Raw genomic sequence first — 16,230 nt, 5'->3', positions numbered from 1 at the left:
GTGGCCTCCAGGATCTCCTCGCAGCACTTTGTCCTCTTCCTGGCCCTGGCTCTGGTCACCGTTTACCGCGACATCATCATCGACAACAACATGGACTTCACCGACATCATCAAGTTCTTCAACGGTAACACGCACACTAAGAGCTTAGCCCCGTGTGCCTGAAAGTTCGTAAAATGACTCTGAATAGTAAGCAATGTATGTGTGTTTCTTCAAATTTTCAAATCATCCAGTCCACCAAACAAGAGTCAATGGCAGAGTAAGCTGTTTGACTCGGCAGGGAAGATTTGTCACATTTTTTATTGCTCTGCTGCTCCCCCCACAAATACATGTTCCGTAAGTGTGGCACCATTTAAAAGGGGAATAAACAGGCTTTCCAACAACGTAAGATTTATTTCCAAGAAGCATCGTTGCAACAAAGAAATAGTCTACAAAACTCCCAATTTCCCAACTGCCTGTGTTATGTTTATAAATAACTCCTGGGTGTAGTGAAATTGCAGTGAATACTGTATACTCCAACTATGTCTGGATTGGGTTTTTTTTTTTTTTTTATAACCTAACCATCACAGTTTTAAGGTGAAGTAGAGATGTTGCCATGCAGTTGTGGCTACCATGGCTACAGCCTGTTTACACTTGTGTGGTTCTCAGTGTAGCCTGTAAATGTAAATGACCGTCAATAACAATAATAATAATAAACTTTTATTTGTACAGCGCTAAATCACAACCAAAGGCGTCTCAAAGCGCTTTATACAATCAGAGAGAACCAACCGGGCCCCCGGAGCAAGCAAGATGCGACAGTGGCTGAGAAAAACTCCCCTGTGGGAAGAAACCTAGGGCAGAACCAGACTCCAGAGGGCCATCATCTGCCTTTGAGTCAATGAGCTTTGCTTTGTAGAGAATGGGAGAACAGCATAGAGAAGAGCATACTGTGTACTTCTTCTCGACACTTCACCTTAAAGCCAGCCGTCATGATATAAACCCAATTATAATTTTTCACTCTGTGTACAAGCCAGTCCGGCCCATTGTGTACTGGTAGATGGCATCAGGCAATGGTTGGGGTCCCACAGTCTGTAGTGATGGCGGGAGGTGCATTTTGCTCAAATGGACTAAATACACAAATTTAAAAAAGTCTGTGTTGTGATATGGGGACACTGTAGGCTGCCATGGTAAAAATAAATCATTATTTCTCCTCCTTGTTTTGCTCTGTATTGGCCGGTTTATCCTCATTTGGGAATGTCCTCCTCTGCTGGTGCAAGAAAGTAGTTCCCCTGTTGCTCTCGCGATCCTGAGATACTGTCTGGGAACACGTGTACAATAAAAGCGATTTAGCGCCACCCTGTGGCGACAGATGAGCTCTGCAGGTGTAATCCGATACAGCGTTTTCAAGCGGATTCATGCAAACTGATTGAAAAATTTTGAATCGACGCACGAACCCCCTGTGATTATATAAATGTGCACATTCCACAGAAATGGCCGAGCGCCACGACGTCCAGCACATCCTGAAGATCGCGCGGGAGCTTGTGCACAAGGTCCAGTCGCTGATGGACAACAAGTGACTGCAGAGGAGAGAGCGCCCTCCCCCGCTCCCTTGCTCTTCCCCTCAGAGTTTTCCCAGCCTCCGCTCCGGGCAGAGCCGATCGGACCCGGTCGGTCCCGGCTGTCGGGCGGGAGCGACTCCGGAGTTCTGCCTCAATCTGTTTACATTCGCCGTCACCCGGAATGCTCATGGTGTCTCTTCAGACATGTGGATTTTTGTCTGCATGCTTTGTGAGTTTGATCACACTGTGAGCGCATTCTCGAGTATAACGCCTCCCACCCCCCTTCAACCAGTGCAGATGCTCTGATCCGTGTGCATGGAAACACGTGCAAACACACATGACTTTTATCCCCAACTCTGAACCTACTGGATGCCACTGACTAAAAGCTGGGCGGTGGCTTTCAACGTAACATTTCGAGGAGCAGAAGACTTAAGTCCACGAGAGGTTTCCATTAGCGACCAAATGGACTGTGCCAACTTCCCTTTCCCTGAGTGTTTTCTACAAGCATGTGTGTTTTTAACCCCCCACCCCCTTCCCATCCACCGCCACCCCACCTCCCGATGGTCTGTCATCACACAAATGTTGCCTTTATCAGTAACAGCCCAAGGTACGTTGTTGCACTTTTTTGCGAGAGTTTTCCTTCCCCGGTGTCTGTGAAGGCCCCACCGCGGTGTTTCTTGGGAGGGCGCTGGAGGCACCACCAGCCAGGGGCCAAACTTTAGTTCAGAGTGGGGAAGAGGGGAAGAACGTCTAGCCAACTTTCCTGAGGATGCGAGTCGATGGTGAAGAGCATGTTTACTCCCAAGTCTGAGGCAGGGGGAAAAAAAACGTTCTAACAGCAAACGCACAACAGTTATGATTAAAGCACACACACACACACACACACACACACACACACACACACACACACACACACACACACATATTTTCCTAAATACCATGTCAGGTCTCTTTCATGTTTCTGTGATTTTTTTTTAAGGAATTGATTAAATTTCAAACTGAAGCTGAAAACTCACTTCAAGTAAAATGAAGGTTTTAGGGAATTTTTTTTTTTTTTTTTAATCAAATCTGTTCAAATGTGCCTGTTTTTAAGCAGAAAAGCTGCAGAATTTTAATTATACACGACCGACTAACAGATGTTACAATAAATATTTCTTACAAATAAATGTTGTAATAAATCTGAAAATAAAACAAAACAAATCTACACTGTTGTGAGAAATTGAAATTTTCCAAATAATTCCGTGTTTTACGGCACAATCAGTGTGGACACAAAAACTTAGTGGCATCTAGTGGTGTGGGAGCAAATTGCAAGCAAATGAGAAAATGCCCCAATTTGTCTACCGTGTCAAGTGTTTTGCACGTGGCCATCTTGTCACCTAAGCCTCACATCTAGCAGAGCTCAGCTTAGAATTACAAAATTCAAAGAAGCCATTGGCAAGACAGATATCAGGTTTACTGAAGAAATGGCGGCGGCGGGCCAAACCAACATTCAAACATAAATGCGTAACATGAGTGACTGAAAAAAACAGCAGCCATGTCGTTAGAATGACAATTAATACCAATACAAACACTTGTCACTGTTCCATTTTGTGCCATTGGATTTCATTGAATGCTGCTCATTGGGCCAAATTGGTGTGAGTTTACAGCTCACTCATTGAGCTATATGTTTATGCTCAAAATTTACAGTCAAACTAAGGGTCCTGCTCTTTTATACTAACATAAAATCTCCACTGACTGATCACGACTTGTTTGTTCCCCCTCAACATTTAGATGTGAAGAGCCCCCCCACCCCACCCCCAGTCAAAGTAACTCTCACACGTATTGATTAAAATCATATTTATTGGGCTGCAATGGTCTGTGCTACATTATAATTTCACACAAAACTAAACGCTTCCCTTCGCATGACAGGTGCAGAATCACCGGTTTCTATATCACTTTAACAGTATTTTCATGAGATAGAATCAGCTGTCGGGGAGGGAAAAAGTGAGGTTCACCACCAGCGCTGCCTCCTATTGGCCTGGAGTGAAACATGCTCACCAGTTTGCGAGCAGGAAAGGTGGCTACAGCTTTCGGCCGGTCTACATGATGAATCAGCTGTTAGATAATGGAGGGCGAGGGAGCGAGAGCTGCGATGAAGATGCTTCTGATGCCAAACTTCCACTGAGTCAGTATTGTGTGCGATTGGGCTTCATCGTGACAGCACAGGCCGCAACCACGTTTCCAAAGGAAAGGGAATCTTTTTGTTTTTTTTGTTTTTCTCTCCAACCTTCTCGCCTCATTTTAAAAGTCCAACAAGGCTGCATATGATTGGTCACCCAGCGCGGACCTGCACCTGTGATCCAAGTGCCACGAGTCTTCCCCCCCTCCCCCCAATCCTTAAGAGTACTGTAGTCACCCGGCTCTCTGATTAGTTTGGTTTGTTCCCAGGGAGCGGGCGCTGGCGCTGGCGGGCGCTCCTCACTGCACCCCACTGTGCTGCCAAGGGGGTGCAACTCCGGGGGGGCCCCACAGCAGAGCTCTTTCTTCCAATCAGGACGTTATGTACCAAAGCCTTGAAGCAGCCCCCTCTGTGGCATGACGACAATGTGCAATTTCATACTGCATCTTGAAGACTGACTGTTTACTATGTGTGTAAAGTATTTTTCAACAAATCGTGATATTGGATTCTTTCACTACTGTGCAGTTTCTGTCGTTTTGAGAAAAACCATCAGAAGTCTATATTGCTGTAACATACGAACCCGAGAGCCCAATATTTCTATAAAGAGGGTCAGAATATATATAGGACTTATTTTGAGATCTATTTTTTATGTTGGTTTTAGCAGCACCGGCCAGAGGTGTGTCCTGCGCAGACATGCGGAATGTGTGCAGACCGTGTTACACTATGTTGACTGTTAAGTGTTCTTTCTCAATGTTGTGCACTGACTTTGGATTTCTATTTATTCGGAGAGCTGATGATTGCATTGCTGAACATGTGTTGGTAAGGATGTATCATTTGCCTTGAATGTAATGTATTAATAAACTAAAGGTTTACTGACTCGGTCCCTCTTAAAAGGCTGACTATGATACAGAAGCTGACACAAAATCGACAATGATTTTTCAATTTTCAAACACGTTGACATTTTGCCTACTCCCCCTCATGCTAAGCTATGACAGAAGGTCATTTCGCTGGGGTTTGGGCTGTTTTATTTTTTGCCCCCGATGAAAAACAACATTTCTATATGTTGATGTTTTGATTTTTGACATGTTAAGAACTGGCATTCTACCACTCCATTGCATGCTATTTTTGGACCACTATTTTGGTAAGTTTTGGTCTGTTTTAATCTTTTTTGCACCCCCCAAATAATCCCAACATACTATAGTGTGTTGATTTTCGGATTTTACATGATACCACTCCGTCTTATGCTAAATTATCACAGAGTGGTCATTTCATTGAGTTTTGGACTGTTCAAAGAATTTTTATATTTAAAAAAAAAAAGGTTGTCGGGCCACAGCAGGCTCATTCCCTTGAGTGATGCTTGCAGCTTTAATTTCCTTCAGAGGTTAGGCAAGCAAAAACATGCTTCTGTTTTATTGGACAGTGAAGTTTATTTGCTTCAGTGAATGTTGGTGGTTGGAGTGTCTGGCATCTAGGACAGTTAACAGCTACTTTACAATAACCGGGCAGGTAGCCTCGTTGGTTCCACAGCTTAACGTGGTGTCGGAGACACACGTTCGATTCTTGGTCCGAGCGAAAGAAATGTGCCTAAAATTTAGTCAACGTGCGTTCTTGAGGTACTTCTACTTCTAAACATAGATAGCAAGTCCATCCTGAAAGTCCAGTTAAAACCCTACTGGTATCTAAACCGCATCCAAGCTCTTGTTCTTTTGGAGTTCTGTTGCTGTCACAGACAGCTGGCTGTGTGTGTATGCACACTCTTTGTTGGGCGTAACAAGGGCTTGCTGCACCACACCACAGTTCTACACTCACTTATTTCTGCATCAAGCGTCTTAAGCTCAAATGTTTGTTGGCACTAAGAAGAAACAGGCTGACAACAGGCTGTTAAAAAAAAAGCATTATTTATCACGGTCGATACTTCAGTCAGATCAGTACCCATGACATTGCACAATACAAAGGCATGAAAAAAAAAATGTAACATTAAAATAGGTATTGCATCTTCCAAAAGCTAATTTTCCATTCATAAATACTTATGATTTCAGTTCACTGGAGCTCACAACAAAATCAACAGATTTTTTATTTTGTTTCTAAATAGCCAGAAATCATTTCTAAGAGGATTTAGCGTGATGTGACACTTTCAAAATGAACAATCAGCAGACATTCTGTGGGTGAGTGTCAAGTGTCGTAGTTCTGTACAGTACAACATTGAAAGGCCAAGAGTTCTCTGGAGACGACAAGTGGCGGCAGTCCATGGAAGGGGGGGGTGGGCTGTGGCGGGAGTGCCGACGCTGGACTCTTCCTACGTAATCATGTGACCTGTGGGAGACGGCGAGGCCAAACGCACATGGCGAGATGAGAGAGATGATCCGATCCGCGACTTCCTGCTCCACCGCACCAAGAAGTCCGCCCACGATCCGAGTGGAGCGAGCCGTTTTCTGCTCAGGGCAAACATTCTGTCGACGAAACGAGGTTCGCAAATAATCGGTTTCAAACCCTTCTACTGGAAAACATTTGACTCTTTTCAACAGAGCCGCTTTGGTGACCGCGATGAGGAGGCTTCTGTTGGATTTACCGGTGTTGTGCAGTGCCAGTGCCACCCTCCTCCTCCTCCTCCTCCTAACTGGGGTTTGGTCTCTCTGCAGACTTCTGAATCTGTACGACAGTAAACAGGAAGACAGAGAAGAGCTTCAGACATTAGTCACAGACAGTCTTGGATCAGTGTCACCCAGTGCAGTCAATGGCCGGGCGGAGGCGACTGCGCTGATTTAAGGGGCAGTGTTAGAAAACCAAAAAGTGGAAGCGCCGCTCTGAAGTGTTTTTCTAGAACATGTAGGAGCAACATGGCAGGTGCGTTATGCTGCCACAAGAGGGCAGTGGTGCTATGCGACGATAAAATCCGGCTGTGGAGCGGAGAGACAGCGAGATGGAACAGAGAAGCAAACAAACAAAGCGACCCCCGGTGGTGGGAAAACGAAAAAGAAAAAGAAAAAACAACGGCGTAGCGCAGACACAACAGAAGGCGGCAGTATGGGGTTGAAAAAACACAAAAACAAGACAAATAACCTCAAGTAAGTGAAAAACAGCAGATGAGTGACTGAGCAGATGATTGATGTGATTCTCCACCGAGCTGCGGATAAGTCAACTCAAATCAGAAACTAGAAAAAATAATAATTTGGAAATGAGGAAAAAAAAAAAAAAGATCAACTACAGGCAGGAATGTTACTGTACCTGTGATTGTTCTTTTAGGAAATCTGGTAGCTGAAATTCACCTTTAAAGACCTGGAAACACAAAGGACCAGGTTTAGACGTTTACAGCTCAAACTCCGTCCGCATTGCAGCGCCATGGTGGGGATGATGAGAAAAGTCGTGACTTTTATCACCGCCGAGCCGACACCCAACCACCACCCGCCACACACACACACCCTCCCAGCCAGCCACCACTTGTGTGTGTGTGTGTGTGTGTGTGCACAACTAAATGCAAGAAGAGTGTTTCTGTGCCCACGAGTCTCGCACTCTGCTCCTGATAGTTCTCCCTCAGCCTGAAATCACTCGGTTCGACGCAGACTGCTTTTACTTTGACAGAAACAGGAAGTTGCCTTCTCTGCGCTGAACGAAGCCAATGCTATGGTACAGCTGTGCAGGGGCGGGAGGGTGTGGGGGCTGCGGCTGACACCATTTGGAGATGAAGTCAGAGAAAACTGAGCCGAGGAAGAAGCGGAAGGCTTACAGGTGAACTCCAGCAGGGGGCAGCAGTGAAGCAGGAACGCTTGAACACCGACCCAGGCACCTCCAGAAGTTAACAAGGCACACTCCAAGGCACAGCTTTAAGGCGGGGCCTGCTGGTGACGTGCGTTTCCGTGACTTTTATTGTCTTACAAAATATATTTTTGTGCTCATGTGAGAGCGGATCAGCGTGAGAGCCAACGGTGATGTCAACAGATGCCTTTCCGACTTTCCACAGGCTGATTCTTTTTCTGCGATGGGAGCACCGAGAGGAAATTGCGTAAAAAAGTTAGCGCCGTCCTGTGGAAAGAAAGGGTCGCGCGAGCAGATCTGACGGACACGTTTTTGTCGAGGACAACGTTCCGCTTCTTTTCGCAACGCTACTTTTCGCAACGCTACTTTTCGCTGCTCGCATCAGCGCGGCGTCGTCTGCAAACAAGCCGAGAGAGCTGCGACGTTCGGGGTGAAAGCCGCCATGACGCAATACAACCATCACCTCCAGAACTTCAAAGGTCTGGGTTGAGCCTTCATATTGGGAAAGCGGACAAGACTTCGGGTTGATATGATGAACGCTTTGATCAAATGTGTTTTTCAGAATGAGTGCGCCATTAAACCCGAGTGATACAACTTGTCTTTCTCAATGCAGTGGATTAAACAGGAATAGGATTAATGAACCTATTCTGAAAAGGTAAAAAAAACAAACGTGTTGATTTTCTTGAAGTAAACCTATTAGGGGAATGACTGGCTGTGCATCAATCACACCCGGTGATTTTGAGGGGGGAAAACCCCTGTTACACAAGAGTTGAAATGTATAGTATTGGGGTGTTGTTGCATATGGTACTTTGTACTCAAGATAAAGCACCAACATTTCTTCCCCACCAGATGACGAGATTGTGGAGATCATTAAACACCAACAGTACCGCCGTCTCCAGACTTTTTATTTCCAAACAGACACAAGAAGAAGGTGAAAACAGCTTTAAACGCAGTTCTGTGGTTTTCGAACCACCCTTCCACTGCTACTGCTGCTGTTCCGACTTCCCCTCCGTGCCACCGCAGTCATCACCTGCACTCTAATTTCGCCTTCTTCAGAAACCCACAGGGCTTTGGGGCTGGGCCCAGGAGTGCGCAGATCAACTTGAAACAGCATGTTTGATCCTCGCTTGGATCCGAGAGAGGAACAGACTCTGATTTGATCACACACTGAAGCTGTGTTTCATCATTCATTTTACATGAACCAGTGCTGGGAGTTCCAACGCTGGGGTCAAAAGTCTTCCAACTTCCTTCGGGGCTTCGGCTTCCTAAGTCTCCCTTGCGTGTCATTGTGTTTTACAGTGGGGGACCAGCGATGCCTTCTGTGCTGGCCGAAACACACACAGACAAGATATACTTTACCGTAAATATGATAATAAAGTTATTATCCACTGTCTAGTGTGCTATAATAGTTACAATAGAGCTTGTATCCAATCATATTTCAGCTAGCTTGTGTTGTCAGGTTCTATAGAACGCTGCCTAAGGCCAGCAGAATCGGCATAGCAGGCTTCAGTCTGCTGCGAGTGAAATGGGCCACTGTCAGTTACGATAGCCAATCAGATCTCGAGTCTGCAATGCCAAGACCAACTGGCTGGCTGAACTGTGATAGGATAAGCCAGGCAGACTTAACTAATTCCGGAGGTGCAATGGCTGAAGGAGGAGAAGAGAAGCTCAATTGTCGAATCATCTGCACTGTACAATGTAAATAACGCGGCCCGTTATTGTTCAGTTGTTTTGCTGTTGCATCTCCTCAAAAACAAATGCAAATCATCGCTTTACTTTTATTTTCAACGAACACTTTGTTTCGTTTGTGACTCCTTTATTTAAAACGCCGACAATGAGCAGTTTATAGGACAAACCTCTTGAAGCTCACTCAGAAAACTTTTGCTGGACTTGTTAAAACTGCATTTGTTTTGACAGTACTGACGGTATTGTAAGGTGTATTCATTTCGGTCGGACTGAGTACGACGCCACTGAAGGCCTAAATGTGAATTGCAGGGCTGTAGGAGCTCATCTCATCTCAAAGGATTCCCAGCAGCGGAGACTGCGAGGCGAGCGCATGTTTCTCATTTCCTCCCGGGTTTTTTTGGGGTTTTTTTTTTTGCAGCACGTGGAGGCTCGGGGGTGGGGTGTGGGGGGCAAACTCGATCTTAGCCGGTCCAATAACCTCCCCCGCTCCGTCAGGACCGGGGAGGGCTGCCGGCACGCAACGGATGCATGGGAGGCGGAGTGTCTGCTTTGCTACGCTGCTGATCAATCGGAGAGAGAGGACGGACAGAGACAAGAGGCCCGACGCGGAGTGTTCATGATGGGATGGCCACCACCGCAGCATGGAGCTAGCTTTAGAGAATCTCTTTTAGTCAGAGAAGAAAAATAAGAGGACGTCATCCGTGGAGTCTTCCCACAGATAGAAAAAAGGCAAAGTGACCTCTTCTGGGTCAACGCGCTGCAGTTCATTAGATTCTCTCCTCCGAGCAACGTGACATTTTTCTAATGAGAGCCGAAGGAAGTGAGCTGCTGCTCCTCAGACAAGAGCGGTTTCCTCGGTTTTCTGCAACCTCACGTTCAATCGTCCCACTGCATTTTGACAAAGCGTTTGTCAACTTTCAAAAGCAGCTCATTTCATAAATATTTTCGCGGTGATTCACTTCCCACAAAACGACGAGGGAAACATCTCAAGGCGGCCTCTGTTGTTCAGGCTGAGCCAAGTCAAAAAAGGGAGAGCAATAACGTTCAGCGATCTCGCTAAAAAGCTGCTAATGTGTGATGGAATGAACACGTGTCGTTGCACATTGCAACATGCAATATTTTTGTCGAACACCACAAGTTGGCCGGATTGCTGCATTGTGAAGTCAGAGTGGTGAAAGAGCCATCTTAAGAAACTCCAGAGAGTCTCATATTTAACTAGTCGCACTACAGCACAGCCAATCAGCATCGGAAGGATCGGAGAGGGTTTGGCTGTGACGAGAACAGGAAGCTAATGCATATATACATACGTATGTATGTATGTATGTATGTATGTTTGTATACGTGTGTGTGTGTGTGTGTGTGTGTGTGTGTGTGTGTGTGTGTGTATAACATCCATACATCTTCTATACCCACTTATTCCTATTCAGGGTCATGGGGGTCTGCTGCAGCCTATCCCAGGTGTCTTAGGGCGAAGGCAGGGTGACACCCTGGACAAGTCGCCAGTTCATCGCAGGGCCACGTAGAAACAGACAACCATTCACACTCACATGCACACCTATGGACAATTTAGAACGTTCAATTGACCTCACGTGCATGTTTTTGGAGTGTGGGAGGAAGCCGGAGAACCCGGAGAGAACCCACGCAGACACAGGGAGAACATGCAAACCCCACACAGAAAGGTCCCAGGTCCGGGCTAGTTAAAGTATGTGTATTCATCATATTCATCATATATCCCGGTATATGTATGTATTCCCATATGTGCAACATAAACAGTTCTTCTTGCCATGTTGTTGCAAACTTCAGCCACAATAGAATCACAAGATTTTCCGACTGCTAGCCTGAACGGTGTAGAGCTCGCGCAGGCACGCAGATGTCAGCGGTGCAGGTGGGCAGGACGCGGCCGCAGCAGCAGGCCTCAGCAGAGCCCCGGCCGACACAGGCGGCTCAGCCGAGGCCTGCTGCTGCGGCCTGCTGGTGCTGCCAACGCGGCCAAACCAAACGCTGCAACGGTTCGGCCTCACTGTTATGACTGGAGCTCCCTCTAACTAAGCAGAGCGCCCTCCCTTTCCCCCGGGGTCTGCCGTGGCGGGAGCCAAGTGTGTTTGAAACGCTGCCAGCGTGGAGCCATCGTCAGCAGAAGGGAATGCTTCGGCTACTTGCAGCCCTCTAAAGCTGCTCAATGGGGCCTGGGTGGGGACGGAGGATGACCCCACCGCCAGACTCCAGAAAAACATGACTCATCGTGACACATTCACAGCAGCCTTACCATAAACTGCAATGCACTTACACAATTAGAACTGCTTGGGGTGTTTATAACATCACTGTGTAGGATAAACAGTTTATATTTTTAAAAGTATAAAAGATGAGATAAGCATACAGTAGATGTGGTCAAGAGGTGAGCGGGGTCACTTTCATAATTCCTTCTCCAAAATGCATGGATCCATTTTCCAATCTGTTGTTTTATTGCTGTAGTATTGTGTTGTTAGGGTGTGGTTGGTAATTTGTGTACTTGTGGTCATTTTCTTCTTTTTGACTTTGTACAGCTGACTGCTGTGACTGAAAACAGACGTTGATGCTGAATTTGAGATCCAGGCACTGGACAAAAAGAAAAAAACTCTACAGACAATAATAGTCTCTTACTGGTCTACTTAGGTTGCTTCAAAGTCTCAATCTATCCATCCAATCAAAATATTGCTGCTGTGAAGAAACCGTTGCGTTGACTTATTGATCCCAGTAACTCAATGTCACCTAAACATTCAGGCGGAAGCCAGAGGTGAAGCAGCAGAACAGGTCCCAGAGTTGTCAACGTCAGTCAATGGTCGTCCTCTTTTTCTTTCAGGCATTCCCTTCAGGGGTTGGCCACAGCCAACCATCTGCTTCCGTCAAACCCTGTCCTCTGTATCTTCTTCTCTCACACCAAGTAACTTTATGTCGTCTTTCACGATTGGAAACACAGTGTATAATATACAAGGGTGTTTAGGTATCAGGTGTGGGCCATGATCTAGCAGATGTGAGGCCACTTCCTGCAACATGTCAGATAATCTCAGAGGTTTGTCTGATCTTGAGCCATTATTCCCCCTTAGCGGTATTAAAGGCTAGCTTGATTTTCAGTTATTTTAGGTGTTAAACAAAGTCTTAAAAATATGAGATTTTTCCCATAGCGTTCCAACAGAATATGGTAAAAACCAACTTTAAAAAAAAACCTCTTAATGACAGATGGACATTATTAGCCTATATGTGCAACAAGATAAGAGGAGGACCTAATTAGAGTGAACATCCGCCGACCTACAGACGCGCTCCAGCTCAATCTGTGCTTGTCTGAACAGAACTCCCTGGAGATGCTAGGGTTAAATCCTCCAAAGAACAGACACTTGAAGGAGATACACATCGACTCTATTGGCTGTTTTCACCACAGGGCAAACTCCTCTTAAAGGGATTGCCTTTACACAAGGCTTTCACTCCACTAAGATAAGGCCGCTTCCCTACGAGTCAAGATTCCACCAGACTATCAGTCCCCCTCTGTCCCCACGGTAAACAAATAGCTCGCTCTGTTAGTGCTGGCAAACTGTTTCCCTGCTGAGCGGCTATGTAGGCCAAACACTCGGCGGTGAGATCGGAAATGGGACGAGGCCGAGGGATAACCCTCAAACTTGGGCTGGGTGAAAACTCCAGACTGCAGACAGAGCATTTCCACATGTGGCTCATCGCAGGATTTAGTTCGGGGCTGGTGGCCTGATGTCTTATGCAGAAGTAAGACAAACTGTCGAGAATTGTCTTGAATTATGTAAAGTAAGACCCTCCCCTTGTACCGAGGGAGGATCTCCTCCTTAAATAATATATTAGAATTGAGCCGGGAGAAGATGTAAAGACCTCAGAATAGAGCTTCTGTAAGTAAAGGCCTTGAGAAAGACAAATGAGCTGGAATGGCCAACACATAAAATATACAAAAGGAGTTATGACTCAGCCAATTGATAAGTAAATTAACAGTGCATGTGGATAGTAAAAAAAAATACCCCAAAACATCAGAAAGTTTCACAAAAACAGGATACCTGCATTTGTGAGACAAAAACAGGGTTCTGTGATTTCTGCAACTGCTACAGAATCACAGCCAAAATCCCAGAATCAATTAAAAAAAAAAAGAAGAAATCTGTGGTTTGAATCCGTTGTTGAACATGGAATATTGTGGCCCTAATTTTGATTTTACTGATCTCTGTTTTGGGGGTAATGAGGAATAATCCTGGAGTTAGCAACAGAGGAGAGGAGAGAACTCACTCTCATACCACTTAAGCTAATCGAAGCAGTCATTGGAGAAGCTGGCAAAGTTGGCAAACTTGAACTCAAATTAAAGAGCAATTTCTGAATGACAGTCAATTCAAGTGGTAACATCAAGCCACTCGCTCCCTAATTAGCCTGAAGGCTAAAAGAGAATTTCTAATAAATTCAAATACAAACAGCAAAATTTGGGGGAAATTGGATTCCACTGGGTCCTTAAAACACATGTTATACCTCGTATGAAGGCCACCAGCAGACAACATGCAGATGTTGCTGGGATAAAGCCAGATTATACACTCTATAAATGTTGTTCTTAAACAGTCATGTTCCTGAGTAAACAGACTGCTGGTGGGAAACGAGTGAGGCCGGGGGACGGAGAGGAAACGATCCAACCTGCAAGGGGGGGGGAAGAAATCCCCCTAACAACATACAGATGCATGAATCTGGGTGAAAAGAGGGGAAAAAAAGCAAGCTCCAACGTGTGGTCATGGAGAGATGATGTCAACCTATTGTGAGCAGAGTGGGAGCCGTTTCAGGGGAAGGAATACGCAGACGTGAGGACTTCCTGCTTCTGGAAGATGATGAGAGACAGACGGGCATTTTTGAAAAACATTAACCTGGGATTGCCGGCCATTACCCTTCCACAAAACATCCACCCAACCCTTGAGTGCATTCGGGACCAACATGATAGCACATTAAAACAAATCCCATTTCCCTTTACGCTGTTTGTTTGATAAGGTCTCCTAGAATTGTTTTTAGCTTCCTCATAAAACTGATGCTTTGCTCCTCGCAGGTCCAGAAGGGCTAAAAACAAGCTGGCTGTAATGGTTGAGAGGGTGGAACAAAGGCCTGCCCGGGGATGTTTTCGTCACAACAAGAAAAACGTGCGACTGTTACTTTCATCATTTGCAGCTGTGTCTATTTCAAACAATGACTGATCAGCAGGGTTCTCTGTACAATGAAGTGGTCGTCAGTGAAAGTGCTGAAGGAACGGGAGTTTAAAGGTGTGTGACATTTTGGAGTCACCAATAAATACACGTCATGGAATTAATTCATACTTATAAGGGCATCAATATAATGCTGCATGACTGAGGTCTACTCAGATTAAGTTCACCTGTGGGAGCTGCCAGAGAAGAAGCAAGCATCTCGTTGACTCGGGAACTTATGGAAAGCTGCAGTTTCCATCTCTATTAGCAGTGAGACACATTTTTCCCACCTCGACAAGAACCAAAAAAAAAAAAGAAAAGAAAATCCCCTTCTCCTAACTGCAAATGGTTTCCACTTGAGTCATGAGACAACATGACAAATTGCACCAAAATCCATTCCTTCGTTACGTGCCTGTTCCCATTTGGTTCCCCCTCAAAACAACTGGAAAAGCAATCCAGTGTTAGGGAATAAAAAGAAGAAGTGTTGGCGTACCCTCAATCTGGCCTAAAGACCTCGATATTTCCACACGGCAAACTGACCGAGTCACGACCAGTAGCAAACATCCGTTCATGGACGCGGCGGCACACGGCAAATGTCCACGAGCTTCCGGTCGGCCTTTATTTCGGTCCCAGACAGACAAACTGCAGGGGATGCTGGTGATCTTCTGTGTGAAATTGCTCCAGATGTTGAATTTAACTGGTTGCGGTGAGTTACGCAACGTTACTCAGTTCCTCGAGGAGCTGGCCTATACTCACATTGAAAGTTGCCGTCTCGCTTTTGGTCGAGTCAAAACAAAAATATCAGCACTCCGTGGACATAATGAGTCAGCCAAGTGCCGAGGCGCTCGGCTGCTCTCGTGGCACTTGTGCAGACGGTTTCAGTCACTAAGCAGCGTTGAGAAGCACTAAAAACTGTAGAGAAGAGAATGGATCTGTGACGCAGTTAGTGGACGGATCAATCACACCCAATAACTGACATTGAATCAGAGTCAAGAATGAAAGTGGATCAGTCGCACCTCCAGCTTGGACGTGTCTTCACAACAAGAGTTGATGACTCCGGGTTGAAACCGGGGGTGTCGGCGTTGCCGCGTTAATCGTGATGAGATTAAACACAACGATGATTTGTTTCCCCCCCCCTTTCCATTCGCTTGCAGTCAGGTCCTCATGTTGTAGAGCTGTGTTTCTACACGGCACCCTGCTAACATTAGCTGTGTTTATTTTGGGCAATTCACCCAGCGAATGGTTTAAGCAGCCACATACACCAGTCGTCAACAGGCGTTCCTTCAGCTGCCGCTTTGAGGGCGCTCGAGGCTCCCAAAACCGGTCCGGCAGAAGCGTTTGATCTTTCTTTCTTATTTCGTCACCCAAACATCGTTTATTCTCCTGCAAATCAAGGTGCGATTAATTGCGATTAACTATGAAAATTCCGAGCTTAATCGTGATTAAAAGAATTAATCGTCTGACAGCTGGAGGTAAAACATTTAGTGCAAGTGATTTCAACAGCTGCCATACAAGTCTTCCTGTTTCCATTTGGTGGCATCGTGGCCCTCTCAAACATTCATGATGCGGCCATCACATACACAATTGCTTAGGATGTTTAGCGCAAGGTATTTCGATCGTAACAGAATCCCTGCCAAGACGTGTTGTTTTCTGTTGCCAGTAGGAGGTGTTAGTGCAGAGTAAGCACTAACTGTCAGGTGGGGTCATCCTCCGCCTCCTCACGTTACACTCACTCTGCAGCCACCAGAACGTTGACCTCGCCGTGTCTGCTTTACATTATTTAAACATGCGTTCCTCCACCTCTTGTGAACCTTGTACATTAATTTGGACGCACACGGTCCTTTCTGTGATTATGTAAAAACAACAAACAGAGTGGCCCCACACCCTGATAGCTGTGACC

General features: G+C 45.8%; 2 protein-coding genes across 6 annotated transcripts in view; one reads left to right on the top strand and one right to left on the bottom strand.

Annotated features, from left to right (window-relative positions):
- The window catches only part of sgsm2 (small G protein signaling modulator 2), a 65,128-nt gene extending 60,559 nt beyond the window's left edge, over nt 1–4,569 (top strand). For both annotated transcript variants that reach the window (XM_076035873.1, XM_076035872.1), the window contains 2 exons: nt 1–124; nt 1,465–4,569. The exon at nt 1–124 is cut by the window's left edge and continues 44 nt beyond it. In XM_076035873.1, coding sequence (XP_075891988.1) covers nt 1–124; nt 1,465–1,553 — 213 coding nt within the window. In that variant the 3' untranslated portion in view covers nt 1,554–4,569. The remainder of the gene's footprint in view (nt 125–1,464) is intronic.
- Nucleotides 4,570–5,578: 1,009 nt separating this feature from the next.
- The window catches only part of tpst1 (tyrosylprotein sulfotransferase 1), a 31,998-nt gene continuing 21,346 nt past the window's right edge, over nt 5,579–16,230 (bottom strand). The window contains exons 4-6 of one of the 4 annotated variants that reach the window (XM_076035884.1): nt 6,919–6,969; nt 6,263–6,342; nt 5,579–6,143 (exon numbers count right to left, since the gene is read on the bottom strand). In XM_076035884.1, coding sequence (XP_075891999.1) covers nt 6,307–6,342; nt 6,919–6,969 — 87 coding nt within the window. In that variant the 3' untranslated portion in view covers nt 5,579–6,143; nt 6,263–6,306. The remainder of the gene's footprint in view (nt 6,144–6,262; nt 6,343–6,918; nt 6,970–16,230) is intronic. The other 3 variants (XM_076035885.1, XM_076035886.1, XM_076035887.1) reach the window with 3 other exon arrangements.

Source organism: Nelusetta ayraudi, unplaced genomic scaffold (assembly GCF_046127955.1).
Source record: "Nelusetta ayraudi isolate G7.1 ecotype Tasmania unplaced genomic scaffold, CSIRO-AGI_Nayr_v1 ptg000048l, whole genome shotgun sequence".
Taxonomy (NCBI): domain Eukaryota; kingdom Metazoa; phylum Chordata; class Actinopteri; order Tetraodontiformes; family Monacanthidae; genus Nelusetta; species Nelusetta ayraudi.
Note: the sequence above shows the minus strand (reverse complement) of the source record. Positions and strands in the feature narration are given on the sequence as shown.